Source organism: Thermobia domestica, chromosome 13 (genome assembly GCF_964235325.1).
Source record: "Thermobia domestica chromosome 13, izTheDome1.hap1.1, whole genome shotgun sequence".
Classification (NCBI taxonomy): domain Eukaryota; kingdom Metazoa; phylum Arthropoda; class Insecta; order Zygentoma; family Lepismatidae; genus Thermobia; species Thermobia domestica.
Window position 1 is genome coordinate 160,475,995 of NC_137466.1, and position 22,590 is coordinate 160,498,584.

Sequence of the window (22,590 nt, forward strand, 5' to 3'; positions counted from 1 at the left end):
TTTGTATTTCATTTGAGTATCACCTGCAGGCTCTTTCTTATAATTTCAACTGATTGCTTCCTATTTTCCACGTATGCCGTAATGTTCTAGTTTTTTTTCAGTAATATCATGGTTTATTACATCAAAAGCCTTACTCAGATCGTAAAAAATACCGAGTACTAAATTTTTTTCATGTATTTCTTTTAGTATATGATCTATTAAGCTATAGGTAGCGGTTTGGGTGCTTTTGTTGGGCACAAAGCCGTGTTGTTCGTTCTTTATAATATTCTGCCATATGATAAAAGTCCAATAGTGGACCACGCCGGCCATTCATTATCGATGAAATGTCTTGTTCAGCTAACTACGAACATCCACGTGGAAGTGTGTGAGCGCACCATGTTGTTGAAAGTAACCACGTGAGAGAATAGTTATTGGAAGGTTGATTTTCACGTAATGAGTTAACATTCAAATAGGAGGCGACAGCTATCGTTGCAGTGTTAGAAAGGAAAGAGACCCATTATTTGCAAGTTAGAAACACCACACCATGCGTTTATCTCCCGGGAATCCCGTATATGTTTCCTCACTTTATGTGGATATTCAGTAGTCCAAACCACACGGCTATGTTTGTTCACACGACCACTGACATGAAACATTGTCTCGTCAGAAAAAAAAAAAAGCACAGATTGATCAATTCTCGTAATTTTTGCTAACACTTTTGCCATTTTGCATTGAAAAATGAAACGAAATCTTTAAGTTTTATGTCCCACGCATATGCTGCGTAGACTAAAGGAGACGGTGACGATGAGAAATAAATGAAATGGTGGAATGAAGAAAGTGGGAGGATAGAGAAGGGCCCCGAGAAAACCCACGCACACGGTATTTGTTCACTATTAAGTTCACTTAGCATGAGCGGTAATCGAACCAGGGATACCACGCACTAGTGGTGGACGCTTTACTACTGAGCCACCACGATCCTTCTGCCATTTTTGTCTCATTGTTATCAAGCAAGAAAATAAAATTTAATTCACTCTCAGCTGAGAATTATTGAATACTGTCAAATTCTTTGTGTTTATTATTCACAGAAAATATTAGTTTCTGCGTAGAGTAGCTTATTCGCAGTAAATTACCCTTGGGACTAATCTGACACAGATTTATATGATGACTACAGAACAATATTGAGGAAAAACTGTGAAATAATATGAACAGGAGCAGATTAAGGGCGGAGCCAATGGGGCCCAGGCTCCGGAGGCCCCTAAAAATCCCTCTTTTATAATAAAATATAGCAATCAACTTATTATATTATAGGCTTCAGACCCATGCCCACCAGCATTTTCCCCGCTCGCTACGCTCGCCCACCAGCATCTTCACGGTACTTATTTTGTGACGGAGGAGTGAGCTATTTTGGGCCTCTATTACAAACCAAATTATTAGTTTGTGGTGACAATTGCTTTGAAATATCTCTATCATTACTTAGAGCAAATATAGGAGGTTTTCCAAAACTCCTTAACATTAAAACGTTCTCATTCAAATCAATTTGGGTTCTCTGAGATACTAAAAAGTCTTTCCCCAACAACGTGTCTGGTAAAAATTAGGCTACTTAACACGCGAACAGCATGATGAAATTTCCTCCCATTCATTTTGAAACGTACAATTGCTATCTTGTTTATAAAAAGATAATTCTGAATAATTCCTTTTATTCGTGTGTCGATATTCAATATATTAGCCTTAGGTGAAACTAAATCCTCTCTAATTATTGATATATGCGAAGCAGAATCTAATGCAGCATTAGCATTCTTTTTCTTCAATCAATAATGGAGGATTTTTACAATATGACCCTTATTTCCTAATACTGTGTTATCTGTAAATGTACTTCCCACAACACAGCAAAGAAAATTTACGCTTTGGAATTATTCGTAACATAAGGTCCCCTTGAAATAGTCGGTTCAAGAGCCCCAAAAGCTTTAATCCGCCCCTGAATATGAAGCTTGAAAAGTGAAATTTACGGCAGCACCTTCGCATTACGAGCCCGTTAGTTACGCCACTGTTTGAGAACGCAATTGTTTATTGAAAATAGCACAATCAAAACTAGAGAATTTGGACGAAATCGGAAATTTAAGAGGAAGAATGGTAACTTTGGGGAAGAAAGGTAAAATTGTGGTTGAGTGATAAATTTCAGGGGAAAGAATAGTACATTTAGGGGGTTGTGCCCAAGTTCTTGCGGGATGAGAACCCTGGGAAGTGAGCTCATCCGTGGCTAAGCGGTTAGCGTACGCGTCTTTGGCGTGGGAGACCCGGGTTCGATTCCCGGCGGGAGCTCATGTGGTTCGGATTCCACGTTAATCAGTAGGTCCACGTCTCATATAGCCTCGCTGCTGAACGGGATGTTAAACTCAAAATCATCTGATCATCATCATCTCAACCCTGGGAAGTGACGATTTCAGAGGTGATCCAGAGGGAATTTCTCCCCGAAGCTAGGCAATTTCAGATTATCAGTATTTTTGGAATATTTTTCAGCCCCGTATATTAAATTCCCTCAGGGAAACTCCTCTGATACCAATTTAAGTGATGAATATGATATTTCCTGTAGAGTTTTAGATACCTCTCCCTCCGAAAGCGAGAAGATTGATAGACCACTGACATTGGCGTATTTATGATTTTGTTTCGGAGGGCTTTCCTAACTTTCGGGGTAGGGGTTTTGCCTGAAAATGTGAAAATTTTGCAAGATATTTCATATACTTTACTATAGTAAGTAAGATTTCGTGGGGGCTTAAGCCCTGAATCTCCTCCTAAATACGCCACTGACCACTGGGAATATCAGCGAAATCTAATTTTGAAGAATATAGAATAATTTTTAATTTCCTTTTAAACTTGAGATGGCACAATCAAAATTTTCTAATTAATTATTTCACAATGAAATATAATTGAAAAAATGTCATGTACGTTCATATTTTGGTAAATGTAAAGGTAATTATTACACTATAACACCAGAGACGTCATTTCAGACTTCGCTTGAGGGGGGGCAAGAGCACCACCGACATAAGACTTTCACGTTTTGTTCTAGTATATTAGTAAACAATCTATTAATGTATATGTATTCCTCAAACTCTTGGGGGGCAATTGCCCCCTCCTGACCCCTCTAAATGACGCCCCCGTATAACACATCTCTTGTTTAATTGAAGTTATGATAAGCTTGACTGCACCCAAGTCGACGCTTAGCGCTGTGCATCTGGCGGAAAAACAGTACAACTTCAACCATAAGGCTCGTTGCCGGACCGGAAGTAGTCTGTTTATAACCTAACGTCTTGTGTGTGTGAACCCAATTTGTTCCTTTAGCGTAGTTGATGAATTAACTTTACTACGTAGTGATTTTCTAGTATGATTACCTTTTTAACTTTTGTGAGTGTTTTATAGTACTAACCAGACTTGTGTAAAACAAGGAATGTATTCAGTTTTGGTGTATATGTGAAATGGAAAAGGAGGAAAGACGGCAGAAAGTTGAAGCTGGACGAAAGAAGGTAAGACAAACGAGTGTTATTTTTGTTAGCTGCTTAACATCTGGATAAAAATCAGTAACGTATTTGATAATATATCATAGGAATTTTGATTGGCTAGTAGTTGCGAAAATTGAAATAACTACATTAATTTAATTTAAATTTGAGCATACGTAAATTAAAATAGAGGTTGCACCCTATGGAATTCCTCCCAAGATAACTAAAATAAAACATTAATAGTGTTTTTATAACTAATGAACATATTATGTTACTGACGTGCTTATATTGTCTGTAACTTGTCCATAATGTAGGCCTACCAAGTTAGTTAACGCGATTAACTTCTTATTCGAACTTGATTTATTATTAGAAGAGTTAGTACTCATAATTGCTGTTTTAATCATTGCGCGCGTACTACAATACTTAATTTGGTAATAGTTAAGAACAGCTACTTCTCATCTCCCGTGCACGAGGATACATCTTACTGTTGCACTACCTAAACACCCTAAGTACAAGGGCAAGAACTCAGTCTATTACCTACTTTTTAACATCCTAGATAGTCAATTAATAATTCCTGAAAGTATGGCGTTTCTCGTCCTTCCCTAAATGGGAAGTACGGCTCCTTAACTATAACCCTTAATTTTTTAAATTGTAAATGTTTGTGACTCAAGGGTGAATACTAAAATTCTATCCAGAGTGCTCCTTTTGCTATGAAACCAACTTTATGTTCACAGGACAATCCTCTTTCATATGTAGCCACTCATTGTAATCGTAAAATTATAATTTTTATGCCGAACTATTGTAAACTTGCGCCGTGAAACTCTTATCTTGAAGTAAGATACGGTAGTGTTCTAGACAATTTATTTCATAAAAGTTCACAGTAAAAGCGCTTTGTAAGTCCTGTTGGGTTCACTCGAGCAGACGGTTCTACCAAATAGAAAATTTATAGGTAAAATACGATGTGAAATATTGTTCGTGAAGGAAGAAAAGTGTGTATATAAGTAATTACTGTCAGTGCACAACATATTGAAATGAAGTTCGAATGATAGTGGAAGTATTGTAGCTATGTGTAAGTGTGCTCTTCCACTATCCTCGTTTATGCGTATACTCCCCGTCGCTGTCGCGCCTTTTCCTTACGGATGCAACCCTCGGTACGGCTTGGGCCCTCTTGCTGCGTTCCTTCCCTGACTTGGTTAAATAGGATTCTTGCTTTTTAGTGGCCACCTAGCACAAGTTGGGGCATTTATTCCGAAGTTGGGCGTCCGCTTTCGCAACGTTTTTTCGCTGTTGTCTCCTTTCTGCAATTTGTTACTAGGTTCATTAATCCGTGCTCTTCTCAAACTTTTAAAATATTTTGTTCGTTATCAACGTATTGCTTCACAAATGTTAAAACTGTTACTTCACTGCCCTTGTACATTCGCCATGTTGATAACATATATGCTAGTTTCTTTCCCACAATGCAACTGTTTTGTTACCTTGCGCCAAGTAGTTCCTCCGCTCGCTGTATAGTCCCATGTTTATAACCGCTTATATATAACAAATAAACAGATTTTTCGAGACTCTTACATATTATCAAGCACACAAACGATCAAATTATCCATATATTTCCTGTAAATTTTAAAAATTTTGCTAAAAACGGACGCCCAACTTTGGAACTTAACCCCAAGTGTGAATATAAGTAATTGCTGTCAGTGCACAACATATTGAAATGAAGTTTGAATGATAGTGGAAGTATTGTGGATCATGTTTTATGCTTTGTAGTTTTTATATCATACGTACACACTGTATTTATATTAAGCCCTCCTGAAGTCAATTTGAAAATAGTAATAGAGCTCCTTATTTAGTGCATGCTGTGCTAAAAGAAATCAAAGATCTAACCTAACCTGATGATGTAAGAAATGTCAAAATTTGGTAGAACCATCTGCTCGAGTAATGCCCCTAAGTTACTACCCTTGCACTAAATTTACTTTTCGCCTACTGTTGGAGTGTGCATGGCATCTATCTCTATTCTCCTTAATTACGTAACCACTTGCCACAATATTATGTGCCGAAGTAGACCCTATTCTTAAGAAGCCTCATTTAAGTAATTTTAAAAATAGTCACTCTCTTCATACATTATTTCAGTTATTTTCGTGAGTGTCAAGTTAATTAACATGATTTCAGTACATTGATTAGAACAGCGTATTTTTAACTGTAAAGTTTCTGAGTTACGTCCCTCTACTTTGAGTCAGAAAATTAGTTGATGAAGCGAAATTCAAACTAAAAATTAATGAAGATATTTCAAGAAATAATTTGTCTTGCATCTTAACACCCAGAGATTTTTTTTTTTTCCGCAGCCCGTTTCGAAGTAGGGCTTACGTCTTTATCAGTGTACAATTGTGGAAGACTATTCTGCTTAAACACTTTCCATTGTGAAGTACATGTATCTTGTTGTTGGACGATTTTACAAGACAGCTTAAAATTACTTGAACCTTAGATGAGACTGTTATGCGGAAGACACTTTTTTGGATGCTAGGATGTAAGAGAAGTGACCTTTTTAACTATTTTATGTGTATCGTCGTTTCTCTGATCAATGACGATATATTAGAAATACAGAGATAATTTCAAGATTGTGGTGACTAATTTGACGCCCGTATCAGCTTAAGAACTACCACAATCCACCAGCGGTTGTGGTCGATCTGTAAGTCCTGTGTGTTAGGTATCGCTGCTTCTCAATTCGTTAGTGCAAAATTTGATCAAGTCCGTTTAATTCCTCTGGAAACTATCCGCGAAGATCGTCGGGTGTGTGCGGCTGTCAACGGCTCAACACTTGTTTCGACAACGGGTCATTCCATCCACGGTTAGCTTTTTTTTTCCACCTCAAATTTTTATGGAATTTCTGTCACTTGTTAATAGTACAAAGGTCATAACATGTGTGAAGTTTTTCTTCATTAGACCAAATAGTTTGGAGTTAGAGGAGATCAAAATTTGGAAAAATAGCACATGTACACAGCTTCTCTAGATTCTGCTTTGAGACTGCACTTTAAATTGAACATGTTATAGATCTAACAAACATAGCAGCGTGAGGATTTCTCAGAGAAGCACCAAGGTTGTTAGATTTCAGGGGGAAAAAATGCATCAATTCCTGCCTTTGTTAAAAATAAAATAACGAATACAAAAAAAAAAAAAAAAAAAAAAAAACACATAGGAAAGGTATAAGTGGATTTCACAGAAATATCTGTAAAAGGGTTTAACTATTAATAGGTTTGTGGAAGACATTTTACGATATAAAATTATACTAAGCTTCAAAAACTCAGAATCTTGCCCTGACCCATAACTTTCATTTGTATTTAAGTCATTATTCTACTTACACAATATTTCTATTTTCGCTGAAGTCCTTGTCAACTGCTGATGTATCACAAGCAGGAATCTATTTATGATTACATTAGTGTCTCTCCAAACATATAAGTAAAAAAAATCCGCACCAAGTATTCAGTTGACAACTCCTGTCAACTCTATTTACAATGTCTATTTTAAGTCAAACTAGTTATCTTAACTTCTTCGACTAAATCTTTGTCTAATCGCGTTTGATTGATTTCTAGTTTTAAAGCATGCATAATTATAGAATGTATAAGCGCTTACCCCTTGTGCACTCAGATCTCTAAAATATCAATTGAGTAATTCTTTGTTTGAAGGGGACATGATGGCTCAGTGGAAGAGCGCATACCCCTGGCACGTGGGGTCCCTGATTCGATCCGCGGCCAAGTAAGTTTGTGGTGGAAAACTAGGATGGAAAAAGATTATGATTTTTTTTTTTTAATATTTTTTGTTAATTTTTTTGATTTTAAATCAAATCTTTCTCCTCGTATAGGTCGCGAACTGAAAAAAAAAAAAGTTAGTAATTAGTATTAAATGTTAATTATGCAATTTAAGTAAAAGTATTGGGGTTGAATTTTGAATTAATGCCTAATCGTTAACCTATTTCAATCCCAAACAATGTTTCTTAAGCATTAAGAAAAAAGTACAGCAACGTTTATCAACATGACTATTTTTTCACAAAAGTTACTGGTATTTGGCAGGGGCGTATTTTTAAATAATTAGAACTAGCTTGCGGCACGAAATACATAAATTTCGCCTAAAGTTATAAAATCTAAAAAGGAAATTTAAGTTTCGGAGTGGAAATCGGACCCCTCTAAATACGCCTCTATTATCTGGGAACAAACAAACGGACGCGCACCCAAAGGAATTTTCATCTTAAATGTCGATGGTGATTTCCCCATTGGGATAGTTAACAATTTAAAGACCCTATGTTACGAAGAGAAGAAAGCAGGATTCCCCCGTTACCCGTTCAAAACGGAATTTTCCCTAATCATCCTTTGCATGACGCTCTTTTCATACTGTGTTGTACATACATTTGTATTATGATTATTATCTTCCATAATCGAAATAACAGAACAGATAGGAATTAACTTGTTTTTACCTTAAATTGATTTGTTTCGAAATTTCATTTAAATGAACGATTTTTATTTTAAAAAATCAAGCAATTTAAATCAGACTGATTTAGATCAATCCACCCTGTGAAGAACATCGTGTTTTGTGGGTTTTTCTGGGTACTCCCGTTTCTTTTCACTTTCATATTTCACCAATTTTCCCATCACTATTCACTTGCCTTAATTATAGTCTTCCTTAGCTTAAAGGGCATAGCCGTGGGACGTTGAACTGAAAGATTTCATTTTTATATTTGAAAACTCATATGCACAATATTCACACTCGTTTATAGGAAAGAAATAGCTTTGGGACTTTTTTTATTCATAAAGCTATTCATATTCCAACCTCATTAAAGCCAACATCTGGAAGAATTTCTTTCTACAAGTTTTTAGTAAGTTTTTAGATATTCCAGAAATAAAAAGGACATAGGAAGTTATTTATAGCAATTACTTTACCTGGGAAAGAAAAATCAGATTCTATAATTACACTCTCAATAAATGTAAAAATGCTGTGTGGGAACAACATACAAGACTGGAAAATAAGAATGAAAAGGAATACAAGTTTGTCCTCATACCTCATACCTTGAATTTCTGAAAGGATGAGAAAAATTGGCAATAAGTTAGTTTTAGCATAAAATTTTCAGTCAAATTTGGGACGAATTTTGAAAACTTGTTTCTAGCTTACACAAATCATTATAAAGATCCGTCGTCTTCCGCAGAGATGTATGCATCATCATATTGCTCTTGCTACGAACTCTACATAATCATGACCAAAAGAAACGTCAAGACAGGGGTTAGGGAACATGTAAGGGATGCGAGATGTGACCCTCTTGTTATGGATGTAACCACGGATGTATAGATAGATTTGAATGCTGTTTTTGTAAGATATAAGGAAATGTGTTCTCTTTACATCAAAGGAAACCGTGCCCAAGTTTATCAGCTTCGTTACTAATAAAAGAACATATGGATTGGGTATATATATATATGTTGGTGATTGTGCAAATCGTCTTATTTCGCAATCTGAAAAATCTAGAATTGACAGTGAGTTGAATGTGCTTCAGAATAACTTACGTTCCTGTTCAATAATATAATCTTCCGTTGTCAGTCAATAATGATATTCAATGATATACTGTATATTTCTTTCTTCCTGCAGGTTTAATTCATCCAATGATAAAAGTATTTTAGTAGTAAAAAGAACGAGAGGAAGCGGCTTTAATACTTTTTAAAGAGGGCAGCTTTCGTAATGCGTGGATAAGTTGATGCAAGAAAATTTTCAAGCTGTCGCAGAGTATAATCAGTCTCCGTTGCAATGTTTAGCGAAGGGGTAAAAGCTTATATTTACCAATCCCAATTTCTGTCCCATTTGTGACTCTCTCTTAATCGTCTCTTCTAGATATTACTAACCATTTATGTAGCTACTGTTGTGACAAACTAACCTATATGTAAACAGGATGTTTCGCGGATATTTCTGTAAACTTTGCAGAGGAATTCTATAAGTCATAAGAGACGGTTTCTCGCGATATGTTGAAAGTTCTGTTATTCTGGAGTTGGGAGATTCCTAAAGTTAGGATTGCGTATTAAGCAATAAATTCTCTTCTCGCTTTTTGGTTTCGATCCTAAAATAGAGTAAAACTCCAAATAACTAATCTTCCTTTCAGCACTACTTGAAACTAATACTAGTGGGCATAGTGATGAATGCATCGGCGCGGTGGTCCCGGTCCAGTCTTGCACTCTTTGTGTGTTTTAGAATTCGCTCCTATAGAGGATTCTGATGCGTAAAAAAATCGCTTGTTTCTTCCTTTTATTAATATATATAATACTTACCTCTGTGTGTGCCTTACAGAGAACTCTTAAATAATTAATGTGTAGTCAGCAGTTTGATTTCCATTCCTATTACTTCTGACATTGTAGACAAAAGTTCTCGAGCTCTTAATTCATGTAACTCTCCCTTCCCCCAGTTTCCTCAACATCAGAAATCTAACTTGGAACAATGCGACTAAACGTGTTAAGTTGTATTAACAAGAATAAGCTCTAAAATGACTTGTGATTGCGTGAGATAAACCCTCAAAGGAAATGACAGGAAAGTCTACTTCCATAAATAGAGTAGTTAGTTTCAGAATGTTTTAAAATTGGAATTGTTTAGGAATCTACATGGGTAGGAGAGGCGGTGGTTCGGTAGTAGAGCGCTCACCTCTGGTGCGAGGCGTCCCTGGTTCGATATCCGGACGCACTGTTTTGTGGTGGACATCATGTGCGTGAGTTTTCTCGGGAGTTCTACCGCTTTCTCATTCCACCAATTCTTTCAGAAACATTCACTTTCATTAATCATCCCTCTTCTTTACTCTGAAGGGCATAATGTTAGGGCTTTAAACAAGAAATTTCATTTAATGGGTATAAGGATATTCCATTAAGCGCTATGATCCACTGAAGGATTATTTTTTTCTTAAAATACCTAGATGCATTTCGCAATTGTTACTTCTAGTCTTATAGATAACTGTCTAATGGTTATTATTGACATAATTATTGTGGACTGTGAGTGTAGAATCTGTCTGCAAAGTTTGTAGGGACGTTGCTTAAAACTCGGTGTAACTAGTTTACCTAATAATCTTCTTTCACGGTAACAAACCTGTTTACATTTGTTTTCTTTGACTCAAGATAAAAAGTTCATATATATTCAACATATTTGGCGCCTAGAGCACATTATGCATGTGAGGAACCTTGACTTACCTTTTTGTTCCAAAATAAAAGTTTGTTCTCTATAATGTTATGTCGGATCTTGAAATATCAGTACTGGTACTTCTGTACTTCTGTCTACTGCGGTGGCCCCCTTTCTCTTTGAAATTTGAAAATTAAGTTCATAATTTGTAACAACGCTTCTCCCGTTAATTGTTCAAGTTACCTGAAACTATCCAAATAGATAATATTGGTAGATATTGGTGGTTAAGACTCTTGACACAATGGAATTTATAGGAAAAGATTTTCTGATCTTTCGAGATCCGACTGATGAAGACTGAAAGACTCACCGAAAATAATCGGAAATAGAATTTTTTTTAGTGTGGAACACAAAGATGAGTAAAAGTGACTTAGTTACATATTTATAAGTTTATTTTGTTGTTATCTGAACAAGTTGATTAATATAAAACTAATGCGGATAATACGGGTTGATGATCTCATATGAAGTAATCAAAAATAATGTGGATATTCTGGTTACGCACACTACCTCCTCGTATTTATGTTTCTCATTTTAATCGAATATTTAGCGCACACAATTTGTGTTATTTCTGATGGACGCGCATGTTTTTAGGATCTTACTCTTAAACCATATAGGACTATATTTCTCACATAGCTCTGGCTCAAAAGAAACATTTCATCTCTAAACAACCAGCTTGGAACTTCCTCACATATTCTGAAAGGTAATAAATAAATGAATAGATAAAATCTTTAGTAACTTTTTAAATGTTAATCGTACGTACAATGTGCTATAAAACTGAGAGAGAGACTTTTCGAAATTTTCATTATTACTGAGCATTTTGTCACATAGTCAATTATAATGTTATAGAATCAGGAGAAAGTGTACAGCAAACTCGAAGAAGTCCAGGTGATGACCTCGAACTTTTCCTTATGCAATTAATATTTTTCGAGAGTTTTGTTTAAATTCAATTATAATTGTAAACTTCGCAGTGATTGAATTCAGTATATTTTAGTCTTTGATCAAGAAAGTGACGTTAAGTAAACTTGAGGAGATTGCAGAAACAATGCGCTCGAAGTGTGGATTAGTGCTATGAATAAAATAATATATATTTCCTAAACATGAAAGACTACCGTACTGTATTGTTTTTATCTTACTTGTTTATAAACTGAAGTAATATCGTTTTGAAATGAATAGGAATTTTGCGACTTTATTGATTGCATCTTGCTGTATATTTTAATCTTCGTTTTGTAAATGCTTATTCATGTTTTATTTGACATTATAATTAAGGATGAGTTATATTTTTGCAGAAATACAATAGCTGGCAAAGTGTATCCCTCCTATTTGTTCCTTTGAACCAATTGAATGAGTTTGAGTACAGTACCTTTTGGTGCGTCCGAAGTTATTGATGAAAGAGTACGTAGGGGCAAGTGTGCACTTCTGTCAGCAACTGTGCAACCAAATAGTACACATAAGTCAAAATGGTATAGTAGTTTGCGTCATTAATTTGCATATCATACTCAGTACTTTTTTTTTTTAATAATAAAAAAAAAAGCTGATTCATGTTAACACTGCGCACAGTATTTTAGTAATCCGGTCGTTGTAAACAAATTCCAAGGGTAACGTTACAAGATTTTTTTAACAACATGAGCCCATTAATATAATTTAAGAAGTGATAATAGTAATATGAAAAGATTTTATAATTGGTGGGTAATGTTTTGATTCTTTACTTTTAATGCAGTTTGCTGCCCTGATGAAAAAGAAACATGGCTCTCACACACAGAAGTCAAGAGGAAAGTTTGAAGGTGGAGGAGATGCAGATTGCGGAAGTAGCACCGCTTCTGGGGAGAGCGTGTCCACTCATGAATTGGAAAGAACTAGTTTGGAAATGGAATCACAAGAAGTTGTAAGTAGTACTTTGTATTTTACTTATTCAGAGTTCCCACAGATTAGCAATCCTGATTTGATAGACGGCATGCCACTAAATAGGTTTCTCTCATAGACTTGTGTTTCTGCAGCGTTGCTCTTTAGTCATAGGGTCTAGGGTTTGTCAGTATCCAGTATTGTAGCAATAGTAAGTAAATAAGTTGGCACCCGTGTTTGGACTTGTTGAGTGCAGGTATGTCTGTAATCGTACAGTTGAGTCTGTGGTGGACGGACACGTTTTCTGGGTACTCCCTTTCTGTCCACTTGCTTTTTCCATGAATTTTATGTGACACATTTTAAATTTGACAGAGATTTCCTTTCAAACGATCTTCTTGTGAAATAAGTGCCTATAATTAGTATGCATTTGGTAACACTGGAATTCCACGCTGACAGGACTTTTTTTTTTTTTTTTTTTCATTGAAGAAAGAAAGTGGCGAACGAATATTGGCGGCCTCGTGTGACAGCGATTGATCGTCAAATTCCTGTACAAGGAAGACGTGAATGGCGGTGAAATTTACCAGAAGCTTAATGCTCAATTCCTATCTCAGTCATAAATATTTTAAAAATGACAGATAATACGTTCATAGCGGGTTGCCAATCATGGTTTGTGTGCTGTCCTTTATTTCCATGTCTGCTGTGCCTAATGCCTTACAGAATTGACGTATGAAAGGGGTAGATAAGTTTCAGTAAACTGGTTTAAGTTTGGTGAATTTCATGGTCATTCAGACTTGTGTTGCACAGGAACTTGATAATTATTCGCTGTTATGTAGAGGTCTGTACATATTATGCCGTTGCACTATTATATTGCAGTGCGAAAATTGACATTCATATAAGTTAATGCTCACATTATAAAGGAGTATTTGTATTTCTTTAAATGCATTAACATGTAATTTTTAATGTCATTCCCCAGTATTAGTGATCAGTAACATCAGAATTGTGACAATTTCTAACCTTTTAGAGAAGTTCTGAAGGGGAGTGGATTCTATTGTTTTCTAAGCTTGTGTAGCTATTGCTCTAAGCTTGTGTATCTATTCATGTAGCTCTTATGGCCTTTTTCTTTCCATATGTTTTAGTACTCATATATAGTGGTACTAGTTTTAGGATACTTACTGTACATTAATCTGGAATACTTCATTTGTTGAATATTGTGTAATTTGCCACTGTCTATATTTTAAAAATGTAGAAACTTTTCAGTTGTCAAATGTTGAAGTCTCAAATGTGAGAATCAGATACGAAGTTATAGTGGATTGCAATTTAATATTCTAATTCTATCACTAAAATAATTAGAGGTTAATATTATTTTGTCTTCTGAAAACATGTCCGAAGAGAGATTTTTTCATGTAGATTTGAAATTTGAAATGGTTACTAGTGAAGCCTCTAATTATAATAAATTTTATCGTAACAGGGCAATTTAGCAGATGCTTCCGCTACTCTCAAAGGGTTAGGGGGTGGAGATTCTGAAGAAATACAAAAGTTACGGTGTAGAGTGAAGGAGCTTGAAGACATGTTGGCAGGTAAGTAGTTTGTAGATTTCGTAACACATTTGAAAAGTGTCCTGCTTTGTGTGTCGCACTAACCTCTTCTTGTTAATGTTGGGATTATGAACTTCAGAACAGTTCATCAAATGCAAAATGTTTTTCTTCTTTTTCTTTTCTTTTTGTTCTTTTGTTTGGTGCCATATCTGTTATTTTAACGTTTTCTTTTCTGACACATTTGGAGATTACAAAACCCTTCTTGCATAATACAATTTCACAATTAATGAAAATATTATATTACATCATACCATGCAAAAAATAGTATAAATGTTATTATAAATTCGCCAAGCATACTTTCTAGCGTCTAACTGCCGGCCGTCTACGGGACGACAGCTACAATAATGACACTGAATTCTTCAGTAAAATAGTTTTTAAAAATTCGTAATGTTTTAACGAGCTTTTTCTTACATTTTGAGTTGAAAATAAGCTATTTCGTCGGCCATGGGTGAATAACTTACTTAAGGCTCGTCTATACGCTACGTACCCAATTTTTAAATGTATTCAATAACATAAAAGCACTGAAAACATCTGAAATTTAGAAAATAATCTGCTCATTGTTAACAGAGTGTTGTTAATTAAACTAATACACACGTATTTCCAAGACTTCCCTTACAGAAATCGTTCGGCACAGATGCAAATTTATGCATTAATTGACAGTCTATGAAATAACTACAGTTTAAACGTACAACGTTGCTCACCTAAAATCTTTATTTTAAAAATGCTGCTTAACTTTTCGATAGCTGGTGCTCTGCCGTCTTCATCGGATAGTTTGGAAAATACTTAAAATTGGGGATAGGTTATATTTTCACTTCAGATGATACGATGTTAATACGTTGAAAATATGTGGGAAAGAAGCTAGGGAATCATTATCAACAAAATAGAATTCATCATCGATAATAACCGTGAATCGATAGCTTTACATGAGATGCTAATTACATGAGCTCCCAGCTGGAATCAAACCCAGGTCTTCCGGACCAGATGCGCATATGCTAACTATATAGCCATAAGAAAGCTTAAATTTCACTTACAAATCTGTCATTCATTAGCACAAATTCATTGTAGAAGACATAGGAAAAGGAAGCGAAATGTTGTTATTGGTAATGTACAGGAGCATTTTCTAGTATTTACAAGAGACAACTAAATGCGTGAGAAGCTGTGATGTGAGTCCAAGCAAAAAGCAATAATTTGTATATGTTAGAGTCCTGGTTTAATGGTGGAGTCTTATGAAGAATATACGTGCAAGAGTTACAGTACTGATTTTGTAATAAAGTTTCCACAGATTATATCAAATTCAATTTAAAAGATACTAAATTAACGCGAGAAACGCTTTTATGTAACTGATTTGCAGTACGTGTAAATTCTGACTTAGTGACAAGACTTAACAAGAATCCATGCTTGTATCTTACCCAGAAGCCTCCCGAATTATGTTGAAAGCTTAGTAATAATTCAAGAAATCCGTCACACATTTGTAGGTATATTTTGTTACTTTAGTGCTTTGTATTTTTATATGGAGATAGAATCACTGTGTACTTTATGGAACTATTATGTGGTTTACTAAATGAACTGATAGAACGCATTTTCGGTAATGAAATACTGACCTTGAACTCCACTTAAGGATCTGTTACAATATATTTGATTGTATACATTTGTTTCGAATTTCATTAAGTGTAGTTAGAAATTCACATTAAAGATGCTCCATTAGTTTTAGAAAACACCGTTGACCCCTCGTACATTAATGAAGAAGTTAAAAATAATAAGAATAAAAGATCATCGGGAATGAAGGAACGAGTTTTAAATTGAAAATGAAATGAAATCTTTCGGTTTAACCTCCTACGATTATACCTGTTAGGCTAAGAGAGACGGAAGATTAAGGCAAATTGAATGAAGATGGAAGAGTTAGTGGAATAAGAATGTGGGAATACCCCGAGAGAACCCACGGACACGATGTTGTCCACCGCTTGTTCGGGGATCGAACCAGAGTCACCAGACATCAGAGGTAAGCGCTTCACCACTGAGCCATCATGCCTCTTCCCCCCTGAGTTTTAAATTGAGAAAATTTTTGATTTTGATAACATAATTTCTGCACAACACACAGAATACCAAGATATTCTTACAGAGGAAAATTCTTATAGTATAGGTTTAAGAATTGTTATTGAAGCAGGGAAAATTTGAATTTTTAAAAATTAGTGTAAATTCTTCGAATAATGGACCTTTTAAAATTAAAGAATTTAAAATTAATTTCTCATATGTTATTTCGGTAATTCAGCTCCAGGCAAGCATTTAGATCATGGGTACAATACTAAAGCAAGTTGGTTCTTCATTCACGAATTACACCAAAGTAGTAAACAGTAGGCTACATATTGTTTGACGCCGAAGTTAATCAATTTTTCAAGTGTTATTGAAGTAATAAACACTCGGTTGTGTTTTTTTGCTGTTAATGAGACGGTGTTTTTTCCAAAAGACAGAAAAATGTATCATTGTACGTGACTACGAACAAATGTAAAGTAGCTTAGTAGTCACGTACCGATGATGATGTCTAGGAGTAATCGAAACGTATACGTTTAATTTAATAAAACGGGCGCGTAAGTGGCATTCAAGGTTAGTATTTCATTATATGATGTCTTGCTGATGAAGGTTATCTCGTTTCATGTATAATTTCAAATACTGGCAGTTGTCAGGAGACAATGTTTTGTTACTTACAGCTAAAATGGTAACTGTAGAAGCGATGCAGCTGGAGTTGGAAACCTTGCGCGACGAGTCTTCCAGTAGCCTGAATGCGTCACAAGGAAATGAAAACGAATATAAATCTCGTTTAGAGGAGTGCCATCAGAAGGTAATGCCATATCTTTTTTCCTACTTCTATTTCGTTTTTGAGTTATACAGTGAAACCTCTCTAAAGCGGACAGCCGTGGGGAATCAAAAATTGTCCGCTATAGAGAGGTGTCCGCCTTAGAGATGTTTCAATATTTTCTTACGTAAATTAATAAACAAGGTAATATGCAATTAGAAAAAAAATATTTTTGCATGAATCACGTATTTATAAATATTACCAAAATTTTACTGTACCTGCATTATCTTGCGCCATCCAATTCGAGGCACAGCATGGGAATAAGATGTTATAGTTCTCTGCACTTTACAGTTATCGCTACTTACTACGTTTTTGGTGTGTTGCTTTAATTCGTGAGTTAATTGCAGTCCAGTAATGTTTTTTAAAGACAACATGGGTACCCGTGGTCAAAACTACCAAACTTGTCTTCTTTTGGTTAGAGACTGTCCGTTTCCGTACTAGAGAGTATCCGCTTTAGAGAGGTTTGCCATTATGTTTTTTCCTACGTCTCACATAGCCTCGCAGCTAAAACGGACGTTAAACTCAAAATCAACTCAACTCAACATGATCCATCATGTCTCTCCGTTGAGGCAAAAGCGTTACTGCAGATTGTTACAGTGCTGAAGTCCAAAATGCATTCCAAACTTGTCCACAAGCATCACGAATAGTCAGGAGGCACGGTGTTCTCATTTTAGACGATAAAGCGCTTCGAGGTGTCACTCAAAGGGCGGCGCAGATTTCTTATGACTATCAGTAGGAGATCCATCCTTCCTCGCGGTTTTTTTCTGTCGTCCCTCCCACCGACCACCACCTTTTCCGGCATCTCAATCATTTGTCGGCAGGGAATAACTTCCCTGATGACCAGGCGGTGCAACGTGTGTTTAAATACTTATTCAAATTGCAGATTCCAGACTTCTTTCGAGCTCCTCCGTGGCTAAGCGGTTAGCGTACGCGCCTTTGGCGTCGGAGACCCGGGTTCGATTCCCGGCGGGAGCTCATATGGTTCGGATTCCACGTTAATCAGTAGGTCCACGTCTCATATAGCCTCGCTGCTGAAAGGGACGCTAAACTAAAATCAACTCAACTCAACTCTAGACTTCTTTCGTCATTGAATCTAGTCGGTGAGTGAGCGATGACAAAAATTGTGTGGCTGCAGCTATAAACTACTTTGACTAACCACTTTTCATTTTTTTAACCTTCGAAACGCACACGTCTTTTGACATTTCAGTTGTGCCAATCCAGTATATTACAATATCTATCGTTAACAGTATTTTGCTACATATAATATAAATAAATAACAACTTCTTCGAGCTAAATAAATCTGTCCGTTATTATTGGCAACAAACGACGTAGTTTTTTGCGCTACAAAACTTTGATTTTTTCGATTTTCTTGAAAACTGAACACGAGATTTTACACACACGCATATAATTTTGTTTAACTTAATAAGATCTATCATTTGGTATCTGACTCATCTTTGGGCATTTTTATTCTGCTGAACGCTAATAATTTAGATTTTCCGTTAGGAAACGTATAGTGGCCTATCTTGGTATGAGGGATAATCGAAAAAGAAAAGTTATAAAGGTTATTATTACTTACGTGTGAGACATAGCTGGAAGATAACATCTGGTGATAGATGGAACTCAATACTAGTCCTGGATGTAACCACCTTTTCTGTTCAAGCACTTATCACAACGGTAGATATGCTTTTCCATACCGGTTGCACAGAAATCCGTATAAAGTTCTCGTAGCCACCGTGAGGAAGCGGTTTTTGACATAATCTCATGTCAGATAATGGTGGTCAGCCATGTTCTGGTTTAGAACAGACTAAAGACGAAAGTCACTGAATGATAGGTCAGGTCTTGTAGGGTAGGTGAGTGGTGGGGTGCTCTAGTCGTTCGCAGCATAAACTTTGAATACACTTAGGAAGCTTATTGTGGTGGTGGGTCTCGCATTATCATCCAGAAGTATCATACCACGACGGAGGAGACCAGGATGTTTTCATCTGATTTCATCCCACAACTTGTGTCCTCCAATGCCTTTCAGTATTCACGGTTTCTCCCTGTTCCAAATAATCAATCAGTAGCACACCTAATACGTTCCAAAATATAGTGCACAAAACTTTCTGGACAAAGCAACCTCTTCGAATTTCTTCTTGCGTGGAGATGCTTGCTTCCATTCCATGAATGCTTGCTTCTTTGATTGAGGCCCTGGATGCTCTGTTCAGTATTCAATATTGTTTCACCAATCATTACCCGGTAAAGAAAATTTTTCTCCTCGCTGCGTAATGCTGTAGGATATACAGTAACGTCACCATTCTGGCTGTCTTATGGTTCTCAGATAGTGCACATGGCACTCATTTCGCGCACACTTTCTCATAACTAAGGACATCAACCACAATATTCTGCGCATCATCATATATTAGTCCCAGCCCAGCTGATATTGAACGTAATGTTCTTTTGTCCATAGGTATATATTTATTCACAAGCACAGCTCACATCAGTGATTGAAGTACTGGGTCTGCCGCTGTGTCCAGGGTTGTCATTAACAACACTGGTTCGTACTTTGAAGGCACGACGCCACTTCGCTACATGTCTTGAAATCGAGACCCATATATTTCTACAATCTGCCTATGAATGTTAGCAGGTGTAGTGGTTTTGGTCCTCAGGAATAACTTCTTCGTTAGACTAATATTCCAGATAAGTCACCATTTTAAATGTCCGCTTGTTAGGTGTACATAGTCAGAATCCGAAGAAACCTTCAACGAGACAATCATTTTATTAATCTACAAATAAATTTTTGTTAAGTAACACTGAATAACATAAAAGTTATAGGACTTTTTTTCGATCGTCCTTCATAGTACGGATCTATTTCAATAAATAGAAATGGATGGAAACTCAGAATTTGGAAGGCTCAGCTTCGCAGAAAATGGCTTTGAGAAATTGGTGGTTGACAGTCATATGTAAGTGCATGTGTACGGATTTGATGTTTTTATTGTAATAGTTTTCATGACTAAGTTGTAATAATGCTGTTGAAATGTTACTGAAAATAATTTTCTTGCAGTTATTGGACTTCCAAGCAGCTGTAGACCAAAGGGATAACATAATTAAGCAGCTAACAGAGTCCTTACAACAAACTTTAAAGAATCGGGACTCTTTGCAGCATCAGGCAGATCACTTAGCTAGTGAAATTGCGATTTTACAGCGTCAGCTGATGACAACCAGTGAATTAGTCCAAAGTCGTCATTGGGAAACTGGAGTAAACCCACAGGACTACTTAAATCTTAGAAATGAGGTAGGTAGAAAGCAAATTGCTCAGTTTTTCGTCAAATGGTAACATCATTGTGTCCAGTCATTTTGCTGATTTCTTGGATAATCTTTTGAGGAGGGATTCAATGTAACAATGCTTCAGACTAAGTTGGGCGCTAACATTCTGTCAGTGCTACATTTTTTCCACGGAATTATGCTATCTTTGCGGTTTGTAACCTACGGATTCCAAAGCCAATTGAAACAAAATACTATTGTTTCAACATTATTTTTTTTTTTTTTTTTATTTTTATTTTTTTAAAAATTTATTTTGGTTGACTTAATTGAATTTCAAAATAGTATCAATTTTGACATTTAAGTTAAGCATGAATTCGTTGAATTTAAATTATATTTTATTATGAGAATCGTGTAACATGAGTAGAATATCGACCAACTAAACAAACTAGCTAAAATCTGCCAAGAATTATCTTACTTGGTTTTGGAACCCAATTCGTAAATTGTTTTAGTGATAACGGTTAATAGATTTTATTTTACAAACATTTATTTTATTTCATTTATGTTAAGTCACCAGTGGAGTAGCTTATGAATGAATTAGCTATTGGTAAAACATGCTACTTGAAATCTAAGAGTTGCAGTGAATATGAGTATAAATCACGAGGTTCTGTTTGGGAAAAATCGAAAATAAACGAATAAATAGAGAACATAGAGGTAGAAAGATAAGCACATTAAAGGAGATTGATTGATTTGTTTGAGTTTAACGTCCCACGATTATGTCTGGACGGCTAAGGGAGACGGGACCTACTGATTATAGTGGAATCCAAACCACTTTTTTCGTTCAACTGTACCCTCACCAGGAATCGAACCCGGGACGCACATCAAAGGCAAGCGTGTACACTGAAGGACAGTAATTAATTCTAATATCATTCTATTATCCTTTTAATATAATTATTTTACCTACACGAAAACTACTAATGCAGATGGTTACTAAAGTTCTATTGCTTTGTTTTATTGGTATATATACATACATACATACATATATATATATATATATATATATATATATATATATATGCTGTTGCAAAATACCGTTTACAACACTTCAGTGTGAATCTATGCATGAAAACAAGCCAGAAAATCTATGTACAAAAGTGCTGCAGAGTGCGTCCTTTCTGAGATATTAGATGCCAAAATATCGGCAAAATGAACTTTAGGGCCCCATAACGCAGTGATGGATTTTACAGGATGTCATACCTTCAGTTTTAAAAAGTGCCAAAACCAAAAACCAGGATGAGTGGGAATGTGCGCAAGGGATTCCCTAAAAGAAAGAGGGGATTCCCGAATATCCTGAAAATAAAAGTAGGGGATTCCTATCAGCTTTGTTACTTATTTTTGCAGTACAGTTTTAAGGCGAGTTTAGACATTTATTAAATTCATTTGTTTGCTATATACGATATATTTTCTTCTAGATGTTGGCTTTAGACGATGCATTGAAAACCCATCAAGCATTAGTGGAGAGGATGAAGTCCGAATCCAGAGAAAAAGAGAATGCGTATAGATTAACGGAAGAAGAGTTGGAGAGGAAATCTGAAGAACTGAAAGAACATAAAATCAGAGCATCCGAAGAGGTATGAATTCTTTTTTTCCTTTTTTTTTCCTTCTCCCTTCCCCCATCGTCATAGCATATTGATCGGTTTTAGCCAGGGTTGTAAAAGCTCACTTCTAAAGGTTTTTTTGCTTACTTGCTAACAAAACTGAAGTCCACTCACTCAAACTCGAAAATGAACGCGTCAACTGAAAATCTTAATTTTCTTAATTTGATCCACGCTCAGTATATGAAAATTACAACTGAGATTTGAAATTTTAATAGTAATGAAAAACTTCAAGAAACGTAAATATTCAGTATTTTCAATTGACGATCGTGTAATACAACTAAAAAACAAGAACAGAATTTTAAAAAAAAAGTAAGCTTTCTATCTAGGTATACGGAGGCAATGTTAAACATTCTAACTAAAATTTTAAAGTTCTTGTCTGGTGCGCGGGGGTCACTGGTTCGATCTCAACTCTCACCAAGTGGACTTTGTGGTACACAAACACCATGTTCATGGATTTTCTCTGTTTTTTCCACTTTCATCATTCCACTATTTAGTTACCGTCTATCTTAACCTCGGTGCGTAATCGTAGAGCGTTAAAAAAATAATTGACTTTATATCACATCTGTTCCTCTTTAGGTACGAATCTAATGATATACAAAGATTGATAAATGCACGTCAGGATCGGAATTCAAACTCGAGTCTCCAGCGCACCTTACCGATGTGTTAACCATTACGCTACCTAGTATGCTCACTGAAGAGTTATATATTCTTCTATTTTTGGCTGAGCACCAACACCCAGGAGGGGAAGAATGTATGGCTATTCA

The 22,590-nt window shown here is 35.8% G+C and overlaps 1 protein-coding gene across 2 annotated transcripts in view; it reads left to right on the forward strand.

Moving 5' to 3' along the window:
* Positions 1-3,184: 3,184 nt before the first annotated feature.
* The window catches only part of LOC145668685 (uncharacterized), a 742,633-nt gene continuing 723,227 nt past the window's right edge, over positions 3,185-22,590 (forward strand). The window contains exons 1-6 of one of the 2 annotated variants that reach the window (XM_081736754.1): positions 3,185-3,494; positions 12,364-12,528; positions 13,954-14,062; positions 16,786-16,916; positions 19,972-20,202; positions 21,641-21,799. In XM_081736754.1, coding sequence (XP_081592880.1) covers positions 3,447-3,494; positions 12,364-12,528; positions 13,954-14,062; positions 16,786-16,916; positions 19,972-20,202; positions 21,641-21,799 — 843 coding nt within the window. In that variant the 5' untranslated portion in view covers positions 3,185-3,446. The remainder of the gene's footprint in view (positions 3,495-12,363; positions 12,529-13,953; positions 14,063-16,785; positions 16,917-19,971; positions 20,203-21,640; positions 21,800-22,590) is intronic. The other variant, XM_081736755.1, reaches the window with a different exon arrangement.